General features: G+C 40.7%; 1 protein-coding gene across 8 annotated transcripts in view; it reads left to right on the top strand.

Moving 5' to 3' along the window:
- The window catches only part of LOC121882450 (hormonally up-regulated neu tumor-associated kinase homolog A), a 122617-nt gene extending 102403 nt beyond the window's left edge, over positions 1-20214 (top strand). For 4 of the 8 annotated variants that reach the window (XM_042390719.1, XM_042390718.1, XM_042390720.1 and 1 more), the window contains 10 exons: positions 11142-11264; positions 11381-11550; positions 14098-14153; positions 14305-14443; positions 14611-14738; positions 16551-16686; positions 17295-17472; positions 17888-17974; positions 18568-18862; positions 18948-20214. In XM_042390719.1, coding sequence (XP_042246653.1) covers positions 11202-11264; positions 11381-11550; positions 14098-14153; positions 14305-14443; positions 14611-14738; positions 16551-16686; positions 17295-17472; positions 17888-17974; positions 18568-18862; positions 18948-19747 — 2052 coding nt within the window. In that variant the 5' untranslated portion in view covers positions 11142-11201 and the 3' untranslated portion in view covers positions 19748-20214. The other 4 variants (XM_042390717.1, XM_042390716.1, XM_042390715.1 and 1 more) reach the window with 4 other exon arrangements.
- The last annotated feature ends 7749 nt before the right edge of the window (positions 20215-27963 follow it).

Below are 27963 nucleotides of genomic sequence, written 5' to 3'. Positions count from 1 at the left end.
ATTTGGCTTGGGAATACCGGGAATATTGGCTCCAGTTAGCATCAGTCCGGCCAGCTTTGGGCCAGTGTCGGCACCTGGAATCGGACTAATACTACTTCTGCATCAGAAGTCTGGCTTTTGTCCAGGTGAGCCAAATTTAGGGCCGATGTTGGGCCTAAAGATATTTTGGCTACCTGGGAATTTGTGAGTACATAATGAATTATAAAAAAAATAAACAATTTAAAGCGATATCTCATTATTTTTGGAAATATGTTTTTCACTTTCTATTTTTTCATTGTGTCCACAGGAGTCTAGGAAGTCACTGCTCCCAGCTGTTGTTCACCAGGAAATATTTTTAGCACATAACTTTCACTAAGACTAGAAACTCTTGTTTTTATATTTATGTTTGTGTACGTATTAAAATAATGAGATATAATGTGTTACTTAGTGAGTATTAGAGGTGTTCGTAGGTGGATTTTTGAACTTTGATGAGAGCCAAACTTGCTGTTTCCGTCCAGTCCTCATGCTAAGATAAGCTAATTGCTTCCTGGCTCCATACTTAGTGCACAGACACGAGAGTGGCATAACTCATCTAACAAGAAAGAAAGAGGAAAGTCAATAATACTGAGATGATATGTCCATAACTATAATACACAAAGTTGATCCTGTAACAATGTGTTAAGATATGTTGTGTAATTAATCCCTGCTCTTTGTAGAGGGTCGTTTTTTGAAAATTACAAATACCAGCTGTTGGTGGTGCGGCTGTTTATGGATACAGTTATAAAAGGATGGAATGAAAACAAATCAATAACAGCGGCAAATAATAATGTGTGTGTGTGTGTGTGTGTGTGTGTGTGTGTGTGTGTGTATGTGTGTTTTCCGTCTCCTTAGAGATTAATTGTTTCATTGTGCTTCTAAGAGATTTTTTGATCATTTTGAAAATTCAATACAGTTACTTCCTCTTTCAATCGGGCCCTACAGTATATTTACTGTCTACCCAGTGAAATCAAACAGAGCAGAATCTGCGACACTGTAGTTATTTCTCAAAAAGCTTTATTGAACTGGCTGAGAGAGCAGTGGAAAGGATCTGATTGTATTTCTAAGTTATAATCCATGAATCATGCGTATATGAGAACAGAAGGGTTGGAAATATTAAGACATCAGACAGTATGGAGCTGAATATTTTCTTTGTTATTCTAGGCGCCAGGGCTCGCTCCTTGAGGAAGTGGCGGGCATTGTGGTCAGCAGCTGAGTACAGTATGGAATAGACCCAGTGTGTGTGTGAGTGTGTGTGTGTCCTGAGTGGTGATCGGAGGTGTGGCCATCAGGCTGTCGGGCTTCTTTCTCTCTGTCGTCTCACTCCTCCTCTCCTTCCTTCACTTTCTGCAGTGCTGCTGTCTCAAAAACTCCAATTAAAGTAATAAACCACACATCCCAAGCGCACACACACACACACACACTCTCACATACATTGAACCAGCAAACACAAACATATAAAACACACACACACACATACACATTTGTGCACACAGGTAACCACACATGCACCAAAAAACACACACTCCCTCAGTTCCTGCCCCCGTCTTCCCGCCTCCCCTGGTTAAATATCCTGGTTATTAAACAGAAATGTGCTACAGGTTTCTGAGGCTCTGTGTGCGACACATCTGGCCTGGCCCTTCAGGAAACGACTGGTTCACTTCACTCTTGTCATCACCTTCCAACACGTTTCTTTCACATTTCAATTTGGGAGCGGCGCAGGAGGCAGCTCCAACACACACACACAAATGTACATTTGCACGTACACACGCATAGACACACACACACACATGCGTGCACAACCACGCACATCTGCACGTGTGCTCAGGCACAGACACACACGGTCCACATTAGCGACAGTGGGAGTGCACTTTTTGCTGTTACAACGCTCCATTTTCAGCCTCTCAACTCAAAGGGGTGGGCGCTTTTTCATCCTTTTCTTTCTGTATTTTTCTCAAACCCCTCTCTCTCTCTCTCTCTCTCTCTCTCTCTCCCTCTCTCTCTCTCTGTCTCTCTCTCTCTCTCTCTCTCTCTCTCTCTCTCTATCACTTTCTCTGTCTCTCTCTAGCTCCCCGTCAGTGTTTTGTTGACAGTAGAAAACCTCTAAACCACCCGTGACACAAACTCCCATTTCAGGCTTGGTCAGGATTGTGTGGGATTAGCAGAGTGTGATGGACTGAGGCTCTGGGAAAGACTTTTTTTTTTTAAGCACATGTATTGTGTGTGTGTGTGTGTGTGTGTGTGTGTGTGTGTTAGTGAGTGTGTGTGTGAGTGTTTGAGCTACAATACTTTGCACACAGTGAGCCTTAAGGCAGCACAAAAGGATTTTACAGTCAGTGAAACTTAAAGCAAAAAGTCAACTTTTTGTCAAGAACTCAACACCGACAGATCGAGTTAGATAAGACGGACGTTATACAGAAATATGAAAATATATCCAGTGATGGAAAGTAGCCTAATGTAATAAGTTCTTTAAAAACAGTTTCTGGCTATACTGATAGTAGAGAGTTTAAAGGAAATTAATGTTAAGATATTAACTTATGGCTGCACGTAATGGATGTTTAATGCTACATGTAGGAATAATAATAATCTACTCATATAACATATATAATAATATAACACTCTGAAAAAGGCCATTATGCATAATGAGAACTTTTCAGTTTTTTGGGTCATTTAAACACATTTCACTCTTAATACTTGCAGGACTTTTACTTGTAATGGAGTATTTTTATAGTGTGGTATTGCTGCTTTTACTTAAGTGAAGGATCTGAATACTATTTCCACCACTGAATATATATTATATATATATTTTAGATAACATCTGTGCTGTCTCACCATGTTTAAACTACAGCTCTTTTGCATTTGAAATGTTGGAAACTGATTCTGCACGTTTAACTGATACTTCATCACTGAAATATCTCCTCACTGTCTTTGTAAAGAATTGAGTTAAAAGATTAGCTTTAAATCAAAGTATGCTACTAGTGTTATTTCTTTTTTCTTTTTTTTTGCCTTTTCTTCATTTCAGTTTTTCTTGGCATATGACGCTTTCACAAAACACACTTCCCCTAACTGTTTAGAGAGGTAATTCAGCAGGATTTCTGGCTGAATTTAGTGCCGAAGCAACCTGATCTCGTTGAAATGTTTCTGTGGGCAGCCATGGTTTGGTCTGTCCTCTGCCTCCACAGTATATGATGTGGAAGACACACGGCTTAAAGTCTTAAGAGTGCAGCGCTTTGTTTGTCTGTTTAGAAACCATGGAGAACCATTTCTAATCAGCCTCAGTGAAGCTGAGACCGCAGGACACGAGAGGTTTAAACCACAGCAACATGCAGGCACTGACTGATGACATGCTCAACATGCTATGCCGCGCGGACTGATGATGACACCGTGAAGTCATGGCGGGTGAGACTGATGGATGATGACACGTCGACGAGGCTGCGGCCCCGTCCTCGTCGATTGACAGCCAGCTGCCCCCTTCCTGATGGCACCATAATTGGCAGACAGTGACTTCATCACAACAAGGTCCAATCCTGTAAAGAGAATTGAGCAACATTATGTTTTATATCAATTAATTGAAAGCATATGATGAACTGAACTATAGCGCTAACAGCATATTTGCTTCTTTGACTTTTGTCAGTGTTCTTTTTTATTATCAGCTGTTTTTCCGTCGTCATCGCTCTCCAACAAGTCCGTCCATGCCTTCTCTCATGCTGTTATACATCATTAGCCTTTCGCTATTTACTGCATCGCAGGAGTTGTTTTGTGATGAAGTGACTCACTTTCCCTCAAGCTGCTTCATTGACTTCAGTTAATGATTTCCTACATTTCCCCAAATCCCTTTTGACAACAACCAGTACACAATGGGTGTTAACTTGCTACACACTTGTTACACTCAGCTGTGGGTTATGGTTGCAGGTGGTGAGCGTGAGACTTTGTAAAGCAATAGCTGACAAAGCTTTGTGTTCTGGTCTATCAAGGCAAGTGTGAGTGCATTAGTTTGTACCTTTTTTTTTCCTCTCTGTGCTTCATTTATGAGTCTAAAAACAAAGCCTTTATGATGTGGGACTCATACCAAAAGAATTCTGAATCTGCTGCCTCAGGATTAATTCATGTTTTTGCCACACAACTGAATAAATTGTGCTCTACAAAGAAATATACACACACAAAAAAAGAGAGAGAGAAAGAGGTGGGGGCAGGGGGGGAGAAAGAAACAAACAATGATCCCCTTTCTTTTCATTTGCTGATTAATTCAGTGGAGTTATTGGGTTTGGGAACAGTTGCCATGCATCAGTCTGTTACGTCCACTGGAGGGCAGACAGGGACAGCAGCTCCGGAAACTGTAACAGAGGTGGACACCAGAGAGAGCAACACTTACTGATAATCTGTGCTGGAAAAGAATACATTGTAATATATAGACATAGCAAGCATGTTGAATAAACCTTTTCATCATGGACGCCTGTTTGGTCCAGCAGGAGCAAAGGTCATATATTAGGTTCAAAACCAGCTCACAGCCTTTGTAACACTGTGTAGGTCAGAGGCATGTTTTATAACACATTTGTAGCATCTTGGCCTCAATCAATAAATCAGATTAAAATCAATCAAATCAAAACTTTGTAAGCATGAGAATCACTTAAAAATAGAATAAACAAAAGCACATTCAAATCCATCATACAACAAATTTTGTGCAACAGTTGCACAGTTGCATTTCAACACATTTGAAGACCAGACATGTTGTATAGTTGCACAAAAGCTAGACTTATATGGAAATCAGATTATAAACAAAAGTGTCCATGCAGATGATTATATACATCTTATACATCTATAGCTTGTAATATGTTCATTACTCTTATCTTTTTGTCATCATTTTATCATAAATCTAACAGCAAATTTGCATTTATCCATGAATATCTAGTGCAAGTGGTTGTGTAACACAGATTACACACATGTAATTTTTTTAAGGGCTGCAACAATTATTTACTATCGTTTAATCTGTCAAATATTTTCATGATTAATTGATTAGTTCTTTGGCCTATAAAATGGTGAAAAATGTCAATCAGTTTCCCAAACTCCAAGATGCAATCTAAAATGTCCACAAGCCAAAGATATTCAGTTTGCTATCACAGAGGACTTCAGAAACCAGCAAATATTCACATTTAAGAGTCTGGAACCAGAGAATTTTGGCATTTTTTCTTTAAAAAATATACTTAACACGATTAATCAATTATCAAAATAGTTGCAGATTAATTTTTTCGTTGATCGACTAATTGTTGCAGCTCTAATTTTTACTGCACAGACTAGACGCATCGGTTTTTAGATCATTTGTGGTTTTACAGTGGGTTATGTGCAGGGCTATTTCTTGGCCAGGCGCTGTGACTTCTTCGGTTCTCAGCTGGTTGTCTGGCAACCTCACTGGGACGACAAGACTCCAGGAAGTCACTGTGTCCAAGCAGGAAATAGTCCAGCCCATAACCCCCACCAAAAAAAACCCATAAAACCACAAACTGTCGTTCTTACACATGGGTTTTATACTGATTAAACAAACAAGATATAACATGTTGTTTAGTGAGCTTTAGAGGTGCTGCTAGGCAGAGCCATGACAGAGCCAAGCTAGCTGTTTCCCCCTGCTTCCAGTCTATGTTGCTAAGCTAAGCTAACTGGCTGCTGGCTGTAGCTTCATATTTACCGTACAAACATCAGAGGGCTATCAATCTTCTCATCTATCTCCGAGTATACCCTGAAATGTCGAACTGCTCCTCTTGAAACTTGTTATTACTGTCAAATTAAACTTTTAACAGATTCAAGTACAATGCCTTTTTTATTGCCTGGTAACGTATCCTGTCCAGACTGTCTTGTAACCAAAGTGCAACAGGTTTGTTCCTCGCTACAGTCGTGTGTCTTCACTTGTCGTGACATTCAATCATTCAAGAGAACAGTTCTTTTGAATCCAATATTGGTTTGTATTACACTATGAAACTTCTGGATGCCTTTTGAAAACCTAGTATTTGTATTTTAACGACAACAAACAAAATGTCTACGTTAAATCTTTTGCAGCAGAGCAAAGAAAAGGCTGTCAGTAACTCTCATTAAACACTCTTATAGGCTACAAAGTACGACTGTGAAGTGCATCATGCTGTGGCACCGAAAAGATCGTACTTTAAGCTCCTCTCTCTTTTTTAGCATAAAATGAGAGGGCAGAAAAAGAAAATGAAAGAAACAGAAAGTAGGAGACAGAAAGTGAGAGAGATGGTGAGAGGGTGGGGGTCGCCTGTGTCTGTTCTAGTGTGGTTTTGGGGAGTTATTTGGTGTTAAAATATGCCTTAATGGTTGCTGGGGATCCATTTATTACAGGCAGGAAGCAGAAGGGGGTTTCTCTTCTCATTTAATGTGACCGCCGAGAAGCTCGCCAAGTCCTACAGGCAGGCCAGCATTCCTCTGCACCAACGCAACACACACACACACACACACACTCATACACACAGACACACACACAGACACACAGGCTTGACTATGTATACAAGCGTAATTATACTGCAATACATGTAAATGACGGTTATGTATGCATGTGTGTATATGCAAAGACACACTGCCTGAAAAACATACACACTGCAGTGCTTTTAGAAACAACTTGTGTGTATAAAAGCACACACACACACACAAATAGACTGTGGTCCCTGGCAGTGAGAATGACCTTTTCTGAACCATGGAAACACACACATTAACACACACACACACACACACACAGAAAACCCTCTGCAAAACATTTAAGCATGGCAGCGCTGAGGTTATATAATAAGCCTCTCGAGATCTTATTAATTCACATTTGTTTTTTAGTTGTGAAGCTTGGTTTCTCTCCTTTTCACTCATCCTGTCTCTCCATTCAGTTAGTTTTTCACTCACTTCCTGTCCCTCATCCATCACTTTCTTATGCATGGACACAGCACACTGCTCCCCCCACCCCCCTTCTTCTGCAATACTGTCGTCCTCTCTTTCTTCCTTTATTTCCTTTTCTTCCTCTGTGTCTGTGTAATACAGAGCCAGATGCAGCTTGACACCCTTCCCCGGCATTAGGGAGGGTGTGTTAACACCTCCTCCCACACATGCTACGGCCTTAAGACCCTTTTATGAAGTGTAGGGCTCCTGGCGTGTGTGTGTGCGCACATGCACACATGAAGAAGAACAGCGAGATTAGGATGTGAGATTTGACTAATGATTTTCTTGATGGAGGTTGTTTTCACAGCAGTTTGCAGTGTGAAACCACTAATGGCATACCGCTTCTGTGTTTTTCGGCTCATTTCAGAATATTCTGGAAAAAGTGTTGACACCAGCGTACACTTTATATGTGTCTTTTTTCATCAGGGCTTACATAATTTGGAACCTGATTTGGTCAATATTGCAGAGAGATGCTGATTGCATCTCGTAAAGAGTTTTTAAAATGTTGGCATGGCTGCTCCTAAAGAGTGAAAAATGGTCGACAAAGTGTTTGGATTGCGATTAGACCAAGTTTAACGGCGCCTGAGTGAGCGCGAGAGGGAAGTCGACTGTCATGGCGGCTGCAACTGTGTGTTTGCTGTGAACGCCAAATCAAATTATACAGTATCAACATGTTTAAAACGAAATAAGGTAACTCTAGACGCTTCAATTGGTTACTACAGTCTTTCAGTTAAAGGTTGTGTAAGGTTGTGTGTGTTTGAGAGTGTGCGAGTGTATTGGGTTACATGGCGGATATAAGGCTCTATCCCTCCTTTCATCAGCTGAGTGAAGAAGAATCGAGCGGCAACACACTGCAATCTGACCCTGACGTGCACGCACGCACACACACACACACACACACACACACGCACTTTAATACACACAGTAGCAGAGAAGCAGACATACTTCAATGCCAGCCATCAGTGCAAAACCTCACTGCTGCTTTCCATTCATCACCACTGTCATAACTCCGCGTCTCTGCTCCCTCTTGCCCATATTATATTGCTTAAAAACCTTGTAACTCTAGTTTGGTTTTTATTTGAAATGATGTTTGTGTAAACTCACCATTCAAGTAAAAACATGGAAACTATTATAGATTTTGTAGCAGATTTCATGGTCTAAATCCAGCAGATATCTTGTTCTGAAGTGTTGAAAAGAAAGATTATGAATCCCCACCGCTGCTGATCTGTTGTTGACCCTGACCTCTGACCTCTCTGGGGTAAACAAAAGTTAATTAATCTTCATAGATCAGTGATGAAGTTGGTAGCTGTATTGTAATATTAGGAGAAGTTTTAATATAATTAACTCTGGAATGAATCCTATTTAAGACTAATTTTGTGCTGTGCCAATTTAGACTATAAAATGAAATGACAGGCAAAGGCTATTTTATCCAGTTCCTGAAAAGCAGACTGCAATGACAGATTTAAAGGAATAGTTTGACATTTTGGGAAATACACTTGTTTACCTTCTGGTTGAGATTGACATGAGAAGAAGCTACTCTCATATCTGTCAGAACGTTACAAAATCCACCTACCAGCACCTCTAAAGCTCACTAACTCATTACATCTAGTTTGTTTATTCTTTACCAAACCAAAGTGAAAAGAGCCAGGATAGCTGGTTTCCTGTCTTTGTGCTAAGCTAAGCTAACTGGCTATATCTTCATATTTACATACAGACACAAGAGTGGTATTGATCTTTTCATTGCAAGACAGTGAATAAGCATATTTCACAAAATGCTGAACTATTCCTTCAACATATACAATACACGCAAGTATCATTGAAGGATGACAGATTGAAACCATTTGGTCTCAAGCACAAAAAAATAAATAACAATCCTGGGTGCAAATAATGGATTTGGTACATTTTACAGTAATGGAGATGTACAATTATTCTTATCTTCCTCCTCTCTCTTACCAGCCACATTGTTTACAAGATGGTGTCAGTGAGAAACTGAAAGAAGAAGAAGTTAAAGAAATTAGATTTCAAATGGGAGCCAAGGAAGTAAAGTAAGAGAGTTTGCATGGTTACTGTGTAACTCCCGAGTATCCATGTGTACCTTAGTGTGTGCAAGGGGGGGGTAATTGCGGTGTAGAATGTCCTCCTCATCACTGACCTGAACACAACGGTTAATCATCCACTAACCGGTGGGGAGAGAGACGGAGTGAGAGAAGGAGAGAGGAGCCAGTGTTCAGCGCTGCACATTTGGATTGAAACACTTTGAGGCACCTGTGCTTGTTAAAAGGAAAACGAAAACAAAGAAGAAAAGAGTCTGGAATAATTTATATATTTACCCGACTGTGGAGGACACGCACCTGTCCCTGAAGAAGAAGAAGAATTTGGATTCTGCGTCTATTTTCAGCAGCGTTCTCCCTCCTTGAAACAACTTCAACCAAAGCATTGTGTGTGTGTTCATGTGTATCTATGTGGGTTAGTATGTGTGTTCTACGTGGACTATCTTACCTTTGGATTTGATTGTGTGTGTGTGTGTGTGTGTGAGAGAGGCGGCCACATGGGGCCCGGGCCCTGTGCGGGATGCCAGCTGCTGCAGTGAAGCCCGCTCCGGAGGGCATGGTGGCAGAGGGAGGAGGCGAAGGAGAGCGCGGTGTGTCCCAGTGGGAAGCCTCCGCGCTGGGCCGGGAGCGGCTGTCTCTGCCCTCTCTGAAGGTCCCCAGGGAGCTGCTGCGGAGCTTCCCCCACTCCAAACGGGTGGGATCCTACCTGGTGGGGAAAATGATCAACAAGGGATCATTTGCCAAAGTGATGGAGGGGCTACATATCGGCACGGGGGAAAAGGTCTGTGTCGTCTCCGTGATTTGAGAATTGAAGTGAGCTGTGTTCAAATAACATGTTTCAGGCTAGAGGGTCAGCACATTGGCAAAGAAAAAGATCACACATATACAATTTGTGCCTTGTACACTTGCAACTGATAATTATGCTCATTTGAGTTTGAAGGAGGCGCTGGCCTATTATTATTCTTGTTATGTGTACAAAACTCCCAGAGACGCATCTGTAATTACTTTATTTCATAACTATGGGTTTTAGAGGGATTTTACAAGAACACAACCTTTGCTCGGCAGATTTAAAGAGTGAAGTGGACGTGTTCCTGCTCAATATGTGTTGTATTAGAGTCTTAGAAAAGTTCAAGTTGGCTGAAAATCAAATGCTGCTTAAACGCCATTACAAAGATGTATCACGGATATTAAGCAAACAAAACCAGTGCAAAATTCTTCCAAATAGCCTAAAAGACATTTCTATTGTTTTAAACCATATGGACGTGTACTTATTGTGTAGTGAAGGCAGTGCATGTGTGTATTTGTGTGTAACTTTCTTTCATCAGTCGCTAAGACCCTGACCCTGGCTCGTATGTACCTGACCTGGTTGCTATGGCAATTGCCAAACTTATCTCCGGAGATGTTTGCTCCTCTTAACCCTTGTTACCCTCTCCAGGTACAAGAGGGGAAGTCTGCAAATATGCAAACACACACTGTTGTAGATAGACGGTAGGATTTTAATTTTGACTTAAATCACAAAATACAATTTTTTTTTTTATATAAGACCTTATTACATTTATATCATAGCACCAGTTTGCTATCATTTACAGCCACGTATATATATCCAACAATCTGAATAAGCTGAATCATTTTCAACACCTTTAGGAATTTAATTTACACTGTAGCTCTTTTTTTATTCCATCATGATTATATGACAGTGAAATTCATTTTGAAAACACAAATAGTGGCCAAAATGATCCACACAAGGCTTGAAAGTTCCCAATACAGGAAGAGCATCAATACAGTATGAAACAGTAGGTCAGTACGTGCAGTGAGGTTGAGAAATTGATTATTTTCAGTCAGATTTTTGCTGCTACTTTTAAAATTAGAGTTGCATGTGAGGTAGATAAGGGGTTAAATCTATATTTAGGATTTCTGACTGGAAGAATATCGGTTCAAATCGCTCTATAAGTGGAAAAAGTCATAGTGAAGAAAGTGACTGAGCAGTACTATCTGCTTAACGAACTACTTTTGAAGTTCTCTTGAACAAAGCTCTGAACCAACAACTACTGAAACATCTCTCAGCAGGACTGTGGGAGTTCTGGACGTCTCCCAAAGTGATTGTGTGATCACCATCATGGCACAAATTTTAAAAGTTATTGTTTTTAGGTGGCCATTAAGGTGATTGACAAGAAGAAAGCACGTCAGGACTCATATGTGCTGAAGAACATGAAGAGAGAACCTCGGATTCATCAGATGGTGCGACATCCTCACATCGTCGTCCTGCTGGAGGTAAAAAAAAAAAGAGTCTGTCAGCTACATCAGTGCTAACAGTGGTGTGTGTGTTGAACAATCTACATACATGATAAATGCACACATGAATGTTGGTGTGTGTGTGTGTGTGTCAGACTCTGGAGACGGAGAACAGCTACTACATGGCCATGGAGCTCTGTGCTGGAGGAGACCTGATGGACAGGATATGTGAGAGGAAGAGGTTGGAGGAGAGGGAGGTGCGGCGCTACACCCGACAGATCCTCTCCGCAGTGGAACATCTGCACAAACACGGCATCGTGCACAGGTGAGACCAGACACACACACACACACACACAATACACTGAACTTCTGACTCTGCTGCTTCTCTCGATCTACGTTTCCTCCTCTGTATAGATTCAGTTCTTGTGATGTTCTTCATTATGTAGAATCCAGTATTAACTATTTTGATCATGTTCTGAGTGGTAGTAAAGGAAAGAAAATGTACCTTTCAAAATAATTTATAAATATTAGCTACAGAAACAAGGCATCGTACTCATTTTGGTCCTTTTTGGTTGTCTTTTGTGTGTTGGCAATACTGCTGAAATCAGAACATTTACATTTATTCATCTAGCAGGTTTGTTTGATGGTGATACTGATGACTGATTAATAATTGAGATCCTTTATCAAGCAAAAATTTCCAACATTTGCCATTAATAACCTCTCAAATATGAAGGTTTGGTTGTTTTTTCCACTTCATATCACTGCAAATAGACCTTTCATATATTTGACCGGTGGTTTGGCTAAATGTTTGAAGATAGTTATCTCTGGAACCTGGTGATGCACATTGTGGTTCTTTTTGACATTTTTACACACTAAATGAAGCATTGCGTTAGTTCATGCAGGATAAGGAAGTCATACGCCCCAGCTATAATCAGCTGACAGCCTGCTGATTGAATCAGTGTTTCTAATCGGTCACACACCAATCACAGCCATTCTCTCAACAAGGCAGTCCATTTAAAATATGACTCCCTCCCACACTGATCCCTGCTACACCAGTTCTGCTTGCTCACTTTCAGATCAAAACATATGTACAAATTTAAGTTAAATCTGGGCGAAGTTAAAGTTTTTAAACATCTACTCTACATATAATCATTATTTAATGACTATATCAATGTGAAGCAGGTCCCAAATACACACTGATAGTCACTGAAATGCTGTTAAAACAATAGTAACATAGACATCAACAAACTTTCACTGTTCTAACAAGTTTAGCACAGTTTGAACCTAAACTTCTGGACATCTTTTGACCTGCAAATTACAAAAACTCCGCTCACTCAGCCAGTTTGATATTCAGCCAATCAGGAGCAAGTTTGAAGAAGAAAGTTTCCCTTTTGATGTGTTTGGCTCAATAAGAAATTTGTCAAAACCAAAGAGCAAAAAACCACAGAGGCATTCAAACGTTACTGTCTCGAAACATCACTGTCCAGTATGATGAGAGTCCAAAACCTACCTGCCAACAGTGGCTGTTTGTTGTGCGGTGGATGTTAATGTGAGACCTTGTAGATTCAAACACACGTACACAACTGTGAGCACACACACACGTGCACACACACACACACACACACACACAAAGAGTAGTTTGCAGGGCATTAACAGCCTACAGAGAAGAAAACTCTGCAAGAAAGGCAATATCTGGCGCAGTGGACTGTGGGAGTTATTTTTGTGGCATTTTAGTATGTGTAGGTGTCAGACACCCAATACTAACACACACACACACTCATACTGCAACCACACACAATATGCACAGCGCTGGGCTTTGGTTTAAGACTTTGGCTCCTCCGAAGGTGGGAATGTGATTACCAGGCAATGACTTCATCATCCTGCGCCGGCGCCATGATTCACACATCATCACAACATCATGGACTTCCTCTCTAATGAAGTCCCTCAACGATGTCGCTCTCAACCCTTCAATGGCACCTCTCTCTGTCTCTCACACACACACACCCCCACATGCTCACACACAATCATCCACTCACACTCTCTCCACCACAGTCCCACACAGAGATGATTAAACTGGAAATAGATGGAAAATTTGCACTTAAACGCACCTCCTGCCACCCACATTCACTAGGTTTACCACATACATTTTCTACTTTATGACAATGTCTGCTCTTGCTCTTTCTTGCCCGTTTTCCCTCTTTCTCCCTCCGTCTGTCTTTGAACTTTTCTTGGGTTGTGTGAGCAGGGTTCTCTGGATTTTTGTGACCGGGAGTGTCTGTTGGTTAGATGAAGGCAGATGAAAGGAATATGGCTGATTCCCAGGCTATAGTTTATAGGGGATCTCTCCCTCTTTACCGCAGATTTTCATTTAGCTGTGTAGTTTTCAAGCAGGCAGTGTGGTTGGTGGTGAGGTTGGGGTACTTTCAGGGGAGTGAGGTGAACATAAAGAGATCGGTTTGGTAGAGATGATCGAGTGAAAAGCTCCACTTGTGCACGAAAGTGTCAGTTTGACTTGAAAATCTTAATTGGTACAGGTTTTCTGGAGTCCAAAGCAAACCATTTCCCCGAATTACCACTAAATGGTCACCCTGAAAAACTGCAAGTAAAACAATTTTTTAACAATGTTTTTAGCTGGAGCTCTACCCAAACCCAAATTTAGGTTGGGTTTTCCTTTGCTTCTGTGGGTCTGGTCTTATTTGGTTGTCCATAAATACACAGAAAAAGCTTAGTAAGACCAAACGCATATTGTGGAAGTTCTTAAATTCAACAAGCAACCAAGTGTCTGTCAAAGTGAATTGCTCCAAAACACTCTCCTTTGAGGGGGGAAAAAAAAACTTTTTGACCTCTCAGCTCTCTTTCTCTTCTTCTGTAGAGATTTAAAGATTGAAAACTTCCTGCTGGACGAACATAACAACATAAAGATTGTGGGTATGTTGATATTCCTGCGTTTTCTAATGACATCCTACTGACATTGTGCAGTCTACTGATGCAGACAGATCAGGATATTGCAGAACCTGTTTTAGCCGTTGAGTGCATCTCTACATGTGCGTCACTGTTAAAGTGGTAATGTCTCACACAGACTTTGGCCTGAGTAACACTCTGAAGGCTGAATCTCTGTCTCTGGAGCTTCTCAACACCCAGTGTGGAAGTCCTGCCTACGCCGCCCCTGAGCTGCTCGCTCACAGGAAGTATGGACCCAAAGTGGACGTCTGGTCCGTGTAAGTGATAAAGTCTCAGTGTGTCTGTTGTTGAGGCCTGCTGCCTGGCTTCTTCCGTTGTAGCTTTGTTAATGCAAAATGGGCAGAGTATCTGAACGAAAGGGTGATTTTTCTGTGTGTGCGTCATACTAAATGGGTTTCTGCACATTTTTCTCGTCTGTGTGCAGAGGTGTGAGCATGTTTGCCATGCTGACAGGGACCCTGCCCTTCACTGTTGAGCCTTTCAACATCAAACAGCTGCACCAGAAGATGGTCAGTGGAGAGATCAGCAGCATCCCTGGTGATGTCAGCAAAGGTAAATTCACCTGTCTGAGTGGTTTCTTCACTAAAACAAAGACAGTGTTACCATGGTATACTCAAGAATTTCCAATTTTGAGATCAATAAAGTCTGTCTATCAATCTATCTACTTGTAACTGTCCAATGACACAGTGAGTTGAGGGTGTTTGCTTTGAGTCTAGACGTTGGTTAAGATGGACACAACACACACTTTTATGCTTGTCTAGCCCATCAAGCTCCAAACACCATGGCCAACAATAGACTAATTGGTAAAATATAAAAGATCAACATAAAGATGTTCTTCAAAGTGAATTACTTGGAAAAGTTTCCTCAATTTCAGATTTACAGTAGCTCTTGAGTGCCCCGAGCTTAGCGCAGGTAAGACCTAAATTGGATGTGATATCCTGAGCATGTATTAATGTTAATCCCGTAAAAGCAAAGTTTAGAAATGAGTCACTCCGAACACATCCTGGGAATTAGTCGTCTTTTTTTAACCGCAGACGTGTCTTGACGGAGAATCGAAGGAAAAACTGTTTCACTTATTTCTTCTTCCACACGTTCTCGACCGAGTACACAGTGGCCGTAGTGTCTCTGTTTCTCTCCGCTTTATTTTGGTCTCTCTTTCTCACACACGTAGTCACTCCATTACGCTCTGTCATGGCGCCATGTCACCACAAACAAACATAGCTCCTGTTACTGTGGGGAAAACCAGTGCGGCTCTGATGCCCTGAGACTGTGGCAAGATCAGATTAACAGCTGTATTGCTGCCACAGGCGGGCATCTGAGACATCGACATTAACATTCAGACTTCTTCTTCTTCAGATCTGAATTGTTTTGGGTTTTTTTTTTTAACTAATTTAAAAAAAAACCTCTTCTAACAAACACAATACAAGACGTTAATACACTCAAATCAACTAGAATTTCCATCTTTTTATCTGCTGTAACACTGTTTTTGATGATGCATTTATTATTATGGAAATAAATACGGACACCCTTTTACCACAGCTACAGAGATCACTTACAAACAAATTGAGTTGACCTGCTAATACAATCTGCTTTGGCCTGTGTCATTGAGAGCGAGGCAACTGATAGCAGAGACTGGAATAAAGAAGTCTTGGCTTGTACGTCCGTCGTGTGGCAGCTGTCCTGTTTGAATCCGTCTGCTCCTTCAGACTGTTGAGCTTATCAGGAATCCCCATCTGGAGTCAAACTACCAAACCTGTTTGTCACAAGTCAGAGACAGACAGGTTGAATTGGTTCTCGTTAAAGGGAAACCCAGCCTCTCTCCCTTGTCTCCGGTAGAGTTGCAGTGACGCCACAATGAGTGACATCAGGCATGTTCGGAGCGATTAATTCAGACTGTGCAACGTTTGCTCTTTCATTAAATCATCGTAATAATGGTACAAACTTGGGTGTGCATGAAAAAGAATCATACAGAAAATCTCAATCTCGTTTACACAGCTTTGGCTTGGGTGGTAGAGCTATTAGTGATTAAATGATCTCTCTCTGCCCGTCTGAATGTCAACATATCCTTGAACCACGTTAACCGCAAACAGATGAATTCTAACTAGCTAAGCGTACTGTAACATTCATTATTTTTTTTATTTATTGCAGTGTTCCACACCAATCATAAGGTGACTGGGTCAAAGCCTTTTTTAGACAGAAAGTCTTTTTTTTATATCTTCATGTGTTTATCCGGTATGAACACAAGAGAAATCTCCATAGACAAGTGTTTTTTTTCCTGTGATTTGGCATTAAGAACTTTAACAACCAGCCCAAATGCAGAAATCACTGAATTTAAATGCCCGTTCACCCGTGTTTATCCTGCAGGCGCCGTGTCGTTTGTGTTGTCTCTCTTGGAGCCAGATCCAGCTAAGAGACCCAGTGTCAGAGCTGCGATGGAGGAGAGATGGATTAATGAGGGATATGCCAAGAAACCACTGCACACACTCTCACATAAAAACAGGTAGATATTTACCCTATGACTACACCCTCATGCAACCAGAAATAGATTTTCTTTCTATGCAGATGTAATATGCCGACATATATTTAGTAAAACAGGTAATATCTGGCCATAATATAATATATATACATACTCGTCTCTATATATTTACATATGCTTTTTAATATATTACATTGCATTATTAATGTTAATATTTGAAATATGAGAGCAAAGTGACATTCAAACTCTCTCATTAAGGAAAGTTCTGCAGCTATGTGGGCAAAGCAACCAAGAGGGAAATCACTGCAAATGAAATTTCTTGTGGTCAGCATTGTAGCAGCTTTGTGTATTACAGCATGACTAAAAGGCTTTTATCACTTTATGCAGTGTGGAAATGCAATCATGTATGGCTCCCTCTGGCAATAACATCTTTTTTTCTGAAATCCACATGAATGGAGCAAGAAGTGTTCCAGCTCTGCTCCGCTCACAGTTTGAAAGTCATCAAACCAGAATCCTTCCGTTACTGGTCATTCCTCACCATCAAATCCTTAACAACCCATTAGATTTCTCTCCGCCTCGCTCTTCACACTTTGTCTTTGTAACTGCTTTTCAATCCCTTTTTATTTCTTTAGGTTGTGTCCAGAGGATCTCAATTCGTCTGTGCTGGCATACATGACAGAGACGCTGGGCTACTCCCTCTCTGAAATCATACACACACTCACCATCAACAGACCCTCCGCCATCATGGCCTCCTATCATCTGCTGCTCAACAAGCTCAACAGGAGCCAAAAAGGAGTCAAGGCCAGCAAGGTTCACACCTCATTTGCACACACATATGGCTTTTCTGATGCTTGTAATAATAAAACCTTTAGCTAAGTCAGTACTGTGTAAATATGAATAAATATTATTATTCTAATGTTCTGCCTTGAACATTTAATGGAATAGATCAACATTTTGAGAAGCCAGTTATCTGAGCTTAGCATAAAGATGTAAAACAGTTATCTGGGCTCTGTCAAACAGTAAAAAAAAAATCTGCCTAGGCTAGATGTTTTCCATTTTCTATGCTAAGCTAGGCTAACTGTCTGCTGGCTGTAGCTTCACATGTACAGTACAGACATGAGAGTGGTATCAATCATCTCATCTAAATCTGGGCAAGGAACCTATTAAGCAAATTTCCCCCAAAATGTCAAACTATTCATTAAACAGCTAACAATGATTGCTTTGGCAGAAGCTAGGGAGCAATGACTGGAGTCTTCCCAGTAAGAACACCTGGAGGGAGAGAAATAACACTGAGCCAAAGACTCAGCACCAGGTAATGCTGACATTGTCAATAACATCATAAACACAAATACAGTGAACGCTAAGCAATGTTAAAGTGATATTCTTCCATGAAAGGATATTACTTTTTTACTATTAACAAATCCTAATTTTAGACTAATAATCATTTCTAGAAGTCAATGGAGCTCTATGATACAAAGGAATATCAGGCTTTTACACAAATGTTTTGTGGTTATAAAGTGGTGGTATTCAGCATAAGCTCTGATAGAGCTACAGAGAAAAACTTTTTTGATGAAACAGTGTTTATTAAAACCAGTGCAAACTATTGAAGCTAAACTGGCCAAACTGGCATTTGCTGTTTTGTCATGGTTTGTGTTGCACATTTTAATCTTTGCAGCTACAGTGTATGGATAAATATAGAAGAAGAAGTTAAGAAATGGCCTTTGCGTGCGCTCAACCAAATGACTTGTGTGTTTTTGCAAATAATCAAATGAACTTTGTATAAGCAGAGAAAGTTTTGCAAACTATTTTTTGTTTGAGGCAATTTACAATTTCAGGTGACATGAGATAGCAACAGTTTTGTTACACAATTGTGCCTGTAAAAAACATTCTTGCACCTCCTTTTAGAATGAACCAACCAATGAAAAAGGTTCAAAACAGTCCAGCAGACCTCTGAAAGCCCAACAAATAACCGAATATCAGAGCAGCAGGAAGAGGCCTGAGCACCAGCACAAAAAGGACCGAGAGGATGACGAGAACCGTCCCCCGTCTCCCTCTTTACCCCAGCTTCCTCACTCTGCCTCCCCCTCTGTGCCCCCTCGCCTCCCCTCTCCTTCCCCTGCCCCACTGTCTGCAGAGGATGGGACCACGGACGAGGAGATTGCCATCACCTTGGACACCAGAGAGGCTCTGTTTCCCGAGGGTAAGAAGTTATTTAAGTTACATCCATACAACAGCGTGACATGACAGAGTGTGACATGCTGCACATTTACGCTTGTGTGTTCCAGTGTCTGTGTTCGGAGACAGGGAACTCGTCCATCTTTCTCCTCCTAAAAGCTCTGCATCTCAACTCTGTGACTCCGCCCCTTGCCAAGTCCCCTTACCCGCTGAGCCAATCAGAGACAGCAGCATGTCGAGACCGATCCGACACACACACTTGCTCAGGACAACGCAATCGGACGGCGCAGCAGACCCCGGGTCAGACTGCTTCCATGACAACCGCCACCAGGACGATCATTCTCATCACCTGAGCATCAACGAGCGTCTGGAGAAGCTGCAGACGTTCTACTCGTCAGAGAAGAACGGTATCTCTCCCAGGATGCTCCTGGAGGCCGACACACACACCACACACTCCTCGGATAGAGACCATTTGGGCACCATGGAGACGACGCAGACATCACCCTCTGCCCCCCTGCCCCGTCTGCGCAACGTGGGGCTCAAAGACGGACGGGGTAGGAAGATGACATGGGTAGGGTTGACCCGACCTGGGCCCCCAGGACTCCTGGTGAACGGGTCTAAACCTCCTGCCTTCCCCTCACAGAGACAACACACTCTGGTCATCAAGAGCCTCAGGCAGGAGAGAGGGAAGAGAAGAGAGCTGTCGGCAGCAGGAGGAGGAGGAGGAGGAGGAGGAGGAGGAGGAGAAAGAGTGACGGCAGGAGGAGGCATGAATGGAGCCAAGAGGAACTCAGTTCAGTTACGTTCATCTCTCCAGCGTCGGGTGGCGGATCTGAATCTGCCGCTGCTTCCTGCGGCGCTTCAGGGGAAAACAGACAGGAAGAACCAGCTACACAGCATGGACTATTGACACATAGATGATAGGACATGATAGAGTGGCAGAGATAGGACTGAGGTTAGGAACATGTGGAAAGCAGTTCAGAAATGCCGGCCTGTGATGAAATAGGGTGCAGATATACAGTAAGGCAGCAGTGCACGGACATTTTAACGGCAGCTACAAAAGCTATGATTTCATGCTTTCTTGCATTACTATCCCAGTGATCCTTTAAGCAACAACATTTATAAGCTGCAGTGCCAAAAAAATCTAACTCTAACTACATACAGGAGACATTAAGTGATAAGGATGCATTTGGTCTAGGTCAGATTTTGGGACTCTGTTACAATTTTCTTTTTGAATCTCAATATGTTAACCTTCACCCATCACAATGTGAAGTGCAGGATGCACATTGAATAATGGTTCTATTTGTATTCGCTGTTATTAAATACATTTTTGTACTCGCGCAAATAGTTAAAGTAAAAAAAAGAAAAAAGATTTGATTTCTTGTGTGTGTTGCAATTTTTTTTTATGATTTCTCAGCTGCAAAGATATTAGAGGTTAAGTAGGGAAATGTTTGGAGGTGAGTTTTCTTGATTTGTCTCTCTAGCTATTACACTCAGCTGTGATGTTGCCACTTGATTCAACACTTTCAACACTCACTGACACTACATTTATGTTATAATACAATACAAGTTTGTTTTTTTTTCACACACAAACACGCCACATGATCACATATAATAACAAATTATAAACCGGCCTTCTTAACTGAGTCATCTTACTGTGTTGTAGTGGAATGAAAAGTTTCCATTGATAAATTATCCTTCAATGAATCAGATAATTCCAGACTATTAACGAGCACTATCAATCACCAGCTAAAGGCTATTTTGTTTATGTAAAGTCCTTTTATCTAACCACTAGCTTACATATCTAGCAGGTTGTGGCATTGATATTGGCTGCTTTGCTTAATTAGGCTGCTGAGTGACTATGAATGTAGCATTACCTCATGATTACCTTCTCTTTACTTTCACTTTTGTGTTTGTTTTGGTAAAGTTGTGCATCATCCTACAACTCAGTATGAAACACCACTTTACTAAAATAGAGAAAAATAGTAACTAATGTGATAAATAAATATGATAAAGATGTTAGTAATATTCTTGACTTTGTGCAGCTGTAATTAATAATAATTAGATGCTGGTATATTAGCTGTTCTCGAGTAACTTTAAGCTATATAGTCTTTGATTCAGAGTTATTTACTTGTTAAATATTCATTAATTAGCAAGTAGCTCCTACTTTGTTCCTTACATGTTTGGTAAACTCAGGATTTTGTCGGTGTTACCACAACTATTCACTTGGCAAACTGATGACTCCTCTCAAGCTACAATTTGTAGCTGTGGTAGGGACCAGGACCAAAATGACAACAGTCAAATCATTTTAACAGATACAGTATATATATGTCTTTTTTCACACTGATGAACAAACCACAGCACAGGTTTGACCATTTTATCATGTTTAGCTTTTTACTGCAGGAAGCCAGTTCTTTACTGGAGCACTATGAGGGTGTCAGAGGTGCTCGCTAAATGATTTGTCATACAACTGCAAAGCTAATACACCACAAAAAAAATTCAAACTTAAACAATCTTTCCCCCAAATCTGTGTGTCTTCAGTCCCACCCCCCTCTCTCTCTGTCTCTCACTTGCTTCCTCTGTCTCTGCACTCTTCTTTCCTCATGTCACTGTCTCTGGATCATTAATATTGAGGCGTGCTGCAAAGAGGTGGAGGAATCTGGTTGCTGCTTCGTGGCTGCTAAATAATTCAGCAGCTGTAATGAGATACTCTGTGTGTGTGTGTGTGTGTGTGTGTGTGTGTGTGTGTGTGTGTGTGTGTGTGTGTGTGTGTGTGTGTGTGTGTGTGTGTGTGTGTGTGTGTGTGTGTGCGCGCGATGTTGGATGCATGTTCTGCGTATGCCCAATAAGGACAGATTGAACCCACTCAGGTGGATACATCGCCCACTCCAGTTACCTCTCTGGCTACTTAACAGTGATATGAACCAGTAAGCTCTGATACTGTACCAGACATACACACACATTCACACTGCACAATAGCAATACTCCAAACAAGAGCGAACCTGTCAAGTTAAGTAAACCAAAAGAAATACAGTGGCAGTTATTATTTTGTTTTTATTTTAATCTGACCAACTAATGAAGGTTATAAATATCATTCTATAATATAAGCTCTTTAAAACATATTAACACTCATGCAGGGGCTCATAAAAGAAGCTTCTTTTGATCTAGACACATGAAGGGGGGTAGGGGATCCTCTCCCCATTGAGAACTAAGTTTAGTAGTAGAATCTGAATGGTGCATTGCATAAGAACTGGACAAACAATGTATGGAAAATCAATTAATAATACATGTTAAACATAAGGATGTATCCATAGCTACTGGACCATTGTGCTTACATACACGGTACAGTGAACATTGTTCCATCTGTGCCTGTGAAGGCGACATCAAAAGGCAACTTAAAACACAATGATCACATGATCACAGTTGGTGATCCGTGACACTTTCACTTTTGTGTGTTTAATCTGAGTGATCAATGAGAGCCACAGCAAAAAAGCAAAGCAGTCTGTACTTCTGTGCAGTGGAAAGCAGCAGCGCTTCAAACCCGCTCTCAGACAAAGAGGATCTGGTTTAATGTCTCAAGTGAAATATCTACGTGTATGTAAATGTGTGTTTATGTGTGTTTGTCTTAGTTTGTGTCATAGAGACAGAGGTTGGTGTTCATACTTGGACTCTTTGGACTCTAGAAAGACAAAAATTAGGACTTGAGACTTTACATAGACTTGAACTGGTGAACTTGACATACTTGGAGTTGACTCCCCCGCAGACTTGACTTCAAACTTGAAAGCAAAAACCTTCGAGTCAAGTAAAGTTTAGATCTGGTAAAATCCTGCAATAATAGAAAACCAGACAGCGACAGGCAGGCCATGCATCACCACTCACAATAAATAGTTAAAGGAACAGTTTGACATTTTGAGAAATACGCCAAGACTTAAATGAGAAGATTGATTCTACTCATGTTTGTGCACTAAATATGAAGCTTTGTTTAGTACAAAGACTGGAAACAGAAAGCTTGAGTAAAAATAAGATGTGGTTTTATGAGGATTATGTCATGGACTACATCTTGGCTTATATATCTTTAGCACACAAATGTGAGAGTGGTTTTAATCTTCTCATCAACTCAACTCTTGGCAAGAGAACAAATAAGCATATTTCCCAAAATGTCGAACTATTCCTTATAATTATTAGGCCTATGTATTAAAAGGAACTGGAGTTAAATAAGTAAAAACACAGCTTTGAATGCAAACTGTCAACATGCTTTTTCATTTTAATGGTCAGCATTCAGAGACCTAAAAGACTTGGAACTGACTTGCAATTTTCTTTAAATCTTGAGACTTTTGTCCCTAATGACAAGATGTGAGTACATAACATGCATAATATGAACACACAATCATTATCTACTAGTCTATGTAATTTTCTGACACTTGATGGTCAAAAGGTTTTGAGAATTGTTTTTTTGTGATTCTCAGGTTGAAAATCAGGTCAAAAACAGACTCAGCTTGATTCAAATAAAAGTGTGGCTTGGACTCTTGGAGCGCGCAGGTGTTACCTCGTCAACCCTGCAGTCTTACAACCACATGTGATGTGTGTACAAGCTCTTCTGTCATGTGTTAATTCAGGCCATTCAATTTACAAAGAATTGGAAACTTGACATTTTTATGAATCCCTGATGTCTTCCACAGGTCGGGTCAATATTTGACAGTCCAAATTCAGGGAATCTATACATCCAGAGCCACTTTTTACCTCATTACATCTTTACTTCACCTCTCGATTCTGTTTCTCCTGCTCTCAGTTGCTAATACGGCAGAAAGTAGGTTAAGTTGCAATAAAGTTTCAACCACTGTCATGCCCTGTTGGGTAAGACGCTACAGAGATGGCCAGCTGTGGTCACTGGGAGTTGCTCTTAGCATTATTAAAGGCATCAAACATGCCTGGACATGTCTACTTGTCTTTACTTACTGCTTCTTCTAATGTTTGTTTTTTTGTGGTTGAGCTAGTTGATTATTAGGGAAGCCTCAGAGCAGATAGTCTTACAGCTGTCTGAATCCAAACAAGGAAGATTGAAACAGTCCTAAATGATCTTTGTGTTTCTGTGCCAGTCATAAGAGGTTGTAAATCCATATGGTCTTCGGTTCAGTCGAGTATGGATTGTGTGCACTTGCTGTACACCACTTGTGGTTGTGGGTAGCTAGTAACAAGACTAAGAGCCCACAGCCATGCTAGCAGCTCTGAGGCTATAGGCACAGCGCTGCTTTGAGCTAAATGCTAATGTCAGCAAATGTCAGCAAAATTCTCACAACATGCTGATGTTTCGCAGGTGTTTACCATTTACCATCTTAGTTTAGCATGTTAGCATGCTAACATTTGCTACTTAGCACTGAACACAAAGTACAGCTGATGTTAATCATTAGTTTTGTAGATATTTGGTCATAAACTGAAGTATTGGACACATATTTTGACCTGATGATGGCACTAGATGAAAAGTCAGAGGATGACAAAATCCATTGTAATTTATCCTGCGTGACATTAACGTGCGGACCAAAGTTTATGGCGATTCATCAAATAGCTGTGACAATTCACTCAAAACCACAAATGTGAACCTCATGGTCGTGATTGAGGAAAAGTCAGGGGATCACCAAAGTCAGTGAGATACATCATCTGGGAGCAATGAATGTTCAAAATTTGGTGGCTATTCATGCAGTAGATGTTGAGAGATTTCAGTCTGGTGGACTAACCATGCCGTCCCTTGAGCCATGCCGCTAGCATGATGTGTGTTCACATTGTGGATGCATGACTGTGTATCCCATCATTCTGATGTATTGCAGCTTAATCCGTGTTAATGACCGATGAGAGATGTGTCCTTTGTGCTCCCTCTTTCAAAGAACAAATGCAGGATTAAGAACCAAAACAAAAGAGCCAATAAGCAGCTGCCCCAGCCTTGACCCCCTTAACTCAATGAATACCATAAACTGCATTTCCTGTATGATAAACAAAACTGTTTTTCAAATTTGTTGCCATGAAATGTTTTGGGTAATATCATAATTTGACACTGATTTAGAGTGCTGATAATGATAGTGATATGGACAATCCATACTGGTGGTTAGCTGGAGGCCAAAAGGGGTAACAGGTGCATTGGTTATGGAATGAAATGGATGGTGTTACTCCATTAGCACTTCAATAGTCTTGGGTGTCTCTGAGAATAATCGCTGTGCCCATCACAGTGTTTGTGTGTGTGTGTCAGTCTGGGCAAGCCTGTGTTCCGGCGTGTCTGGTTTCTAATGATGGTCATCCATAATTGAGTGTCACCTTGCGGTGGGGAGCGGGGTGGGTCCAGGTTGGCGCGGTGGTTAACTAGGCTCCGGCTGCTCGCCATGACAGTGTGTGTATGAGTCACAGGGGTCAGCAGTGCACAAAACGTCCAGCGCCGCAGGACAGCAACCGGAGCCGAACACTGTTTAATTGATGCCACCTCTGATTAACTGTCAGGTCAGGATCAACACCAGCTAATTCACTAAAAGACGTCCTGACCAGACAGACACTGTGTCACTTTAACCTCAACACATGAGAGCTGCCCTTAACACTCAAAAAAGAAGCTAGGTTATCAGAAAACAGAGACACCTATCAATAGTAAAGGCTGTTTTTCTGTCAAGCACCTCAAAGTTCCCCAAAATATGGCGGCATTAGATAATTATGTTAAAGCTATAATATGTAACTATTCTGCATTAAAATGTCTAAAGACAACTAGACCTGTGTTATACATTCTGTTGAATTGGGTACTTACATTATCCCAAATGTTTCCAACAATTTTCAAACCCAGAGAAATCCGTAATTTTAATCAAACATTAATTACAGTCTGTTTCATTTGGTTGTCTGTCAATGGCGTCATACTCCTGCATGCGCACAAGATGATAATCATCTTGTTCGCATGTGTCTGCATTATGGTTGTCTGCCACAATGGCGTCTACCAAAGAGTATACGCATACAAGATAATACGTCTGCATTGTGGTAGTACCACTGTCTCAAAAGGCATCCTTTATAATGGGTTTATAAGTTGTAACTAATGGTAATTATTTACTAATACTTCATACATCTGTTAACCAATAACAAGAAGAAAAAAATGTTTTAGGTTACCAGGGTGACAAAAAGCTCTCTTACTGATGAGTCATTCATATAAAAGTAATTAATAAATGCTGATGAGTTTCTTTATTTTCTAACAGTCCTTCAAGTATGCACTTATAAAAGTTATAAAGTCATTAATTGGTCATGAATATCTCTCATTCTAATAAGCCAGCAGCTAAAGTTAGTAATTATAAATGCTAATAAGTCATTGATAAAGGATTTTTACAATCCATTGAATCTGCAACTGTAAATATTAATATTTTTTAAATAAATGGACTGTTATCAGAATTTCCTGCAGCTAAAAAGACAAATATCCTGCTGCAGGAGTGTAAACCAACCTAGCCAAAAAAATTTTGCCATGGCAACCAAAAAGTTCTGATAAATGGTTTAATAAGATTATTAATTAACATTCATAAAGTCAATGTTTGTTACAACTTATAACTCCTGTATAAATGTTGTGGTACCAGTTTTTTTTTAAAGGAGTACTGCACTGAAAACCAACGCGTTGAGTATCAGAAACTCACTGTCAAGGCTTGACAGAGTGGCTCTGAAGAGTTGTGGCTTGCTCCCTTGTGAAGGAGTCAAATTTTGGTGAACATAGTGAACATATGGATCAACAGGGGATATATTCTCTGTGCTGCAGTTTTAGCTTGAAGTGTCTACTGACATTCTACTTTTTCTTTTTTTTGTCTTTTTTTTTGCAGTTAATCTGGGTTGCTGTTGTTGTAATTGAATCCAAACTGACTACAGCCATTGTCACAGTGAAGGAGGAAGCTTTCAGAAGCATGTTATGCTTGCAGGAGGTGAGTGTTTCACTTTTGGTCAAGTGTTTCTTTGGGGATGATTAGAACTTTAAACTTGATTACATTTTACCAAAAAGGTATGTTTAGTATGTGTATAAATACAAGAAAGTAGAGCCTCTTTAACATGTTAAACACAATAGGATAAGAAACTTTTACAGACACAAACACATTTTGTCATTCAGTATCTTCAACAGTATGATCCGCTGAAGATGATCAACTCCTTTTAAACCCTGTTGCATTTGGCCAATTCCCAGACAAAGGGCTGGATGATCACATGTTTAACGGACGAGCAAACCTCTGGCTCGCTCGCAGCACATTGTTTGGATGAATCATTGCTCGATGGGAGTCATATTTCGTGATGAAAAAGATCCTGTCGTGATAAGCGACCGTCATGATCCGCTGCCAGCTGTTTTGACAGGCGGCACTCAGCGCCTACACGTTCACAAGAGAGGGCCCAGACAGACTGGGCCTCCACTTTCAAACATACTGACTCAGTGATATACGAGCGTTTATTAAGGGCAAATTTGCCTTACAGTTCCCTCTTTTGATGTTCTCTGGCAATTTCTCTTTAAGATTCTTGTAGGATCTTGATTTTTCCCTGTTATAAAGTTTTTTCATTCACTCTGAAACTCTCAACGCTCCCTCCCAATCTTCTTGCATATGATGCCTGGAGTTTTTTTTTTAAAGAGTTGCTTTAAGTGCAAAGATGATAAAAAAGAACAAATGTAAGCTATTGCTGCCAGATAGACTTGCGGGCAAGGAGACAATCAATTACTAATGAAGTCTGTAACAGAGAGCAGAGCCGCGTGAGTCAGAGGTGTTAAGTTCAGCACACATGTGGTTCACACTGTGCAGACTATAAAAAATGCCAACTGTTGCTTTTTTTTTTTTTTACCTGTGAAACTCATTGTTTGGGGGAAACTGTGTGCAGGAACAATACTTTCATCATTCCTCATGCTTGGTCCTCAACTTCTGCACCATCAGCATAGAGAAGGAAATCATGTCGGCTACAACATCTACTGATCTACAACTCCATCTGCTGAAGGCTCTATGCAGTGCAGGTTGTTTTGTGAATATACATCTATTCTCCTTCGCTTACATCCATCTTTCTACATATAAGCACAATTCTCAACACATACTGCTTATGTCTTATCTCTCAACCAGCTCTGCACAACACTTGTAACATATTTCATCCATTGCATGCTCA

The sequence above is a fragment of the Thunnus maccoyii genome, chromosome 17 (assembly GCF_910596095.1).
Source record: "Thunnus maccoyii chromosome 17, fThuMac1.1, whole genome shotgun sequence".
Classification (NCBI taxonomy): domain Eukaryota; kingdom Metazoa; phylum Chordata; class Actinopteri; order Scombriformes; family Scombridae; genus Thunnus; species Thunnus maccoyii.
Note: the sequence above shows the minus strand (reverse complement) of the source record. Positions and strands in the feature narration are given on the sequence as shown.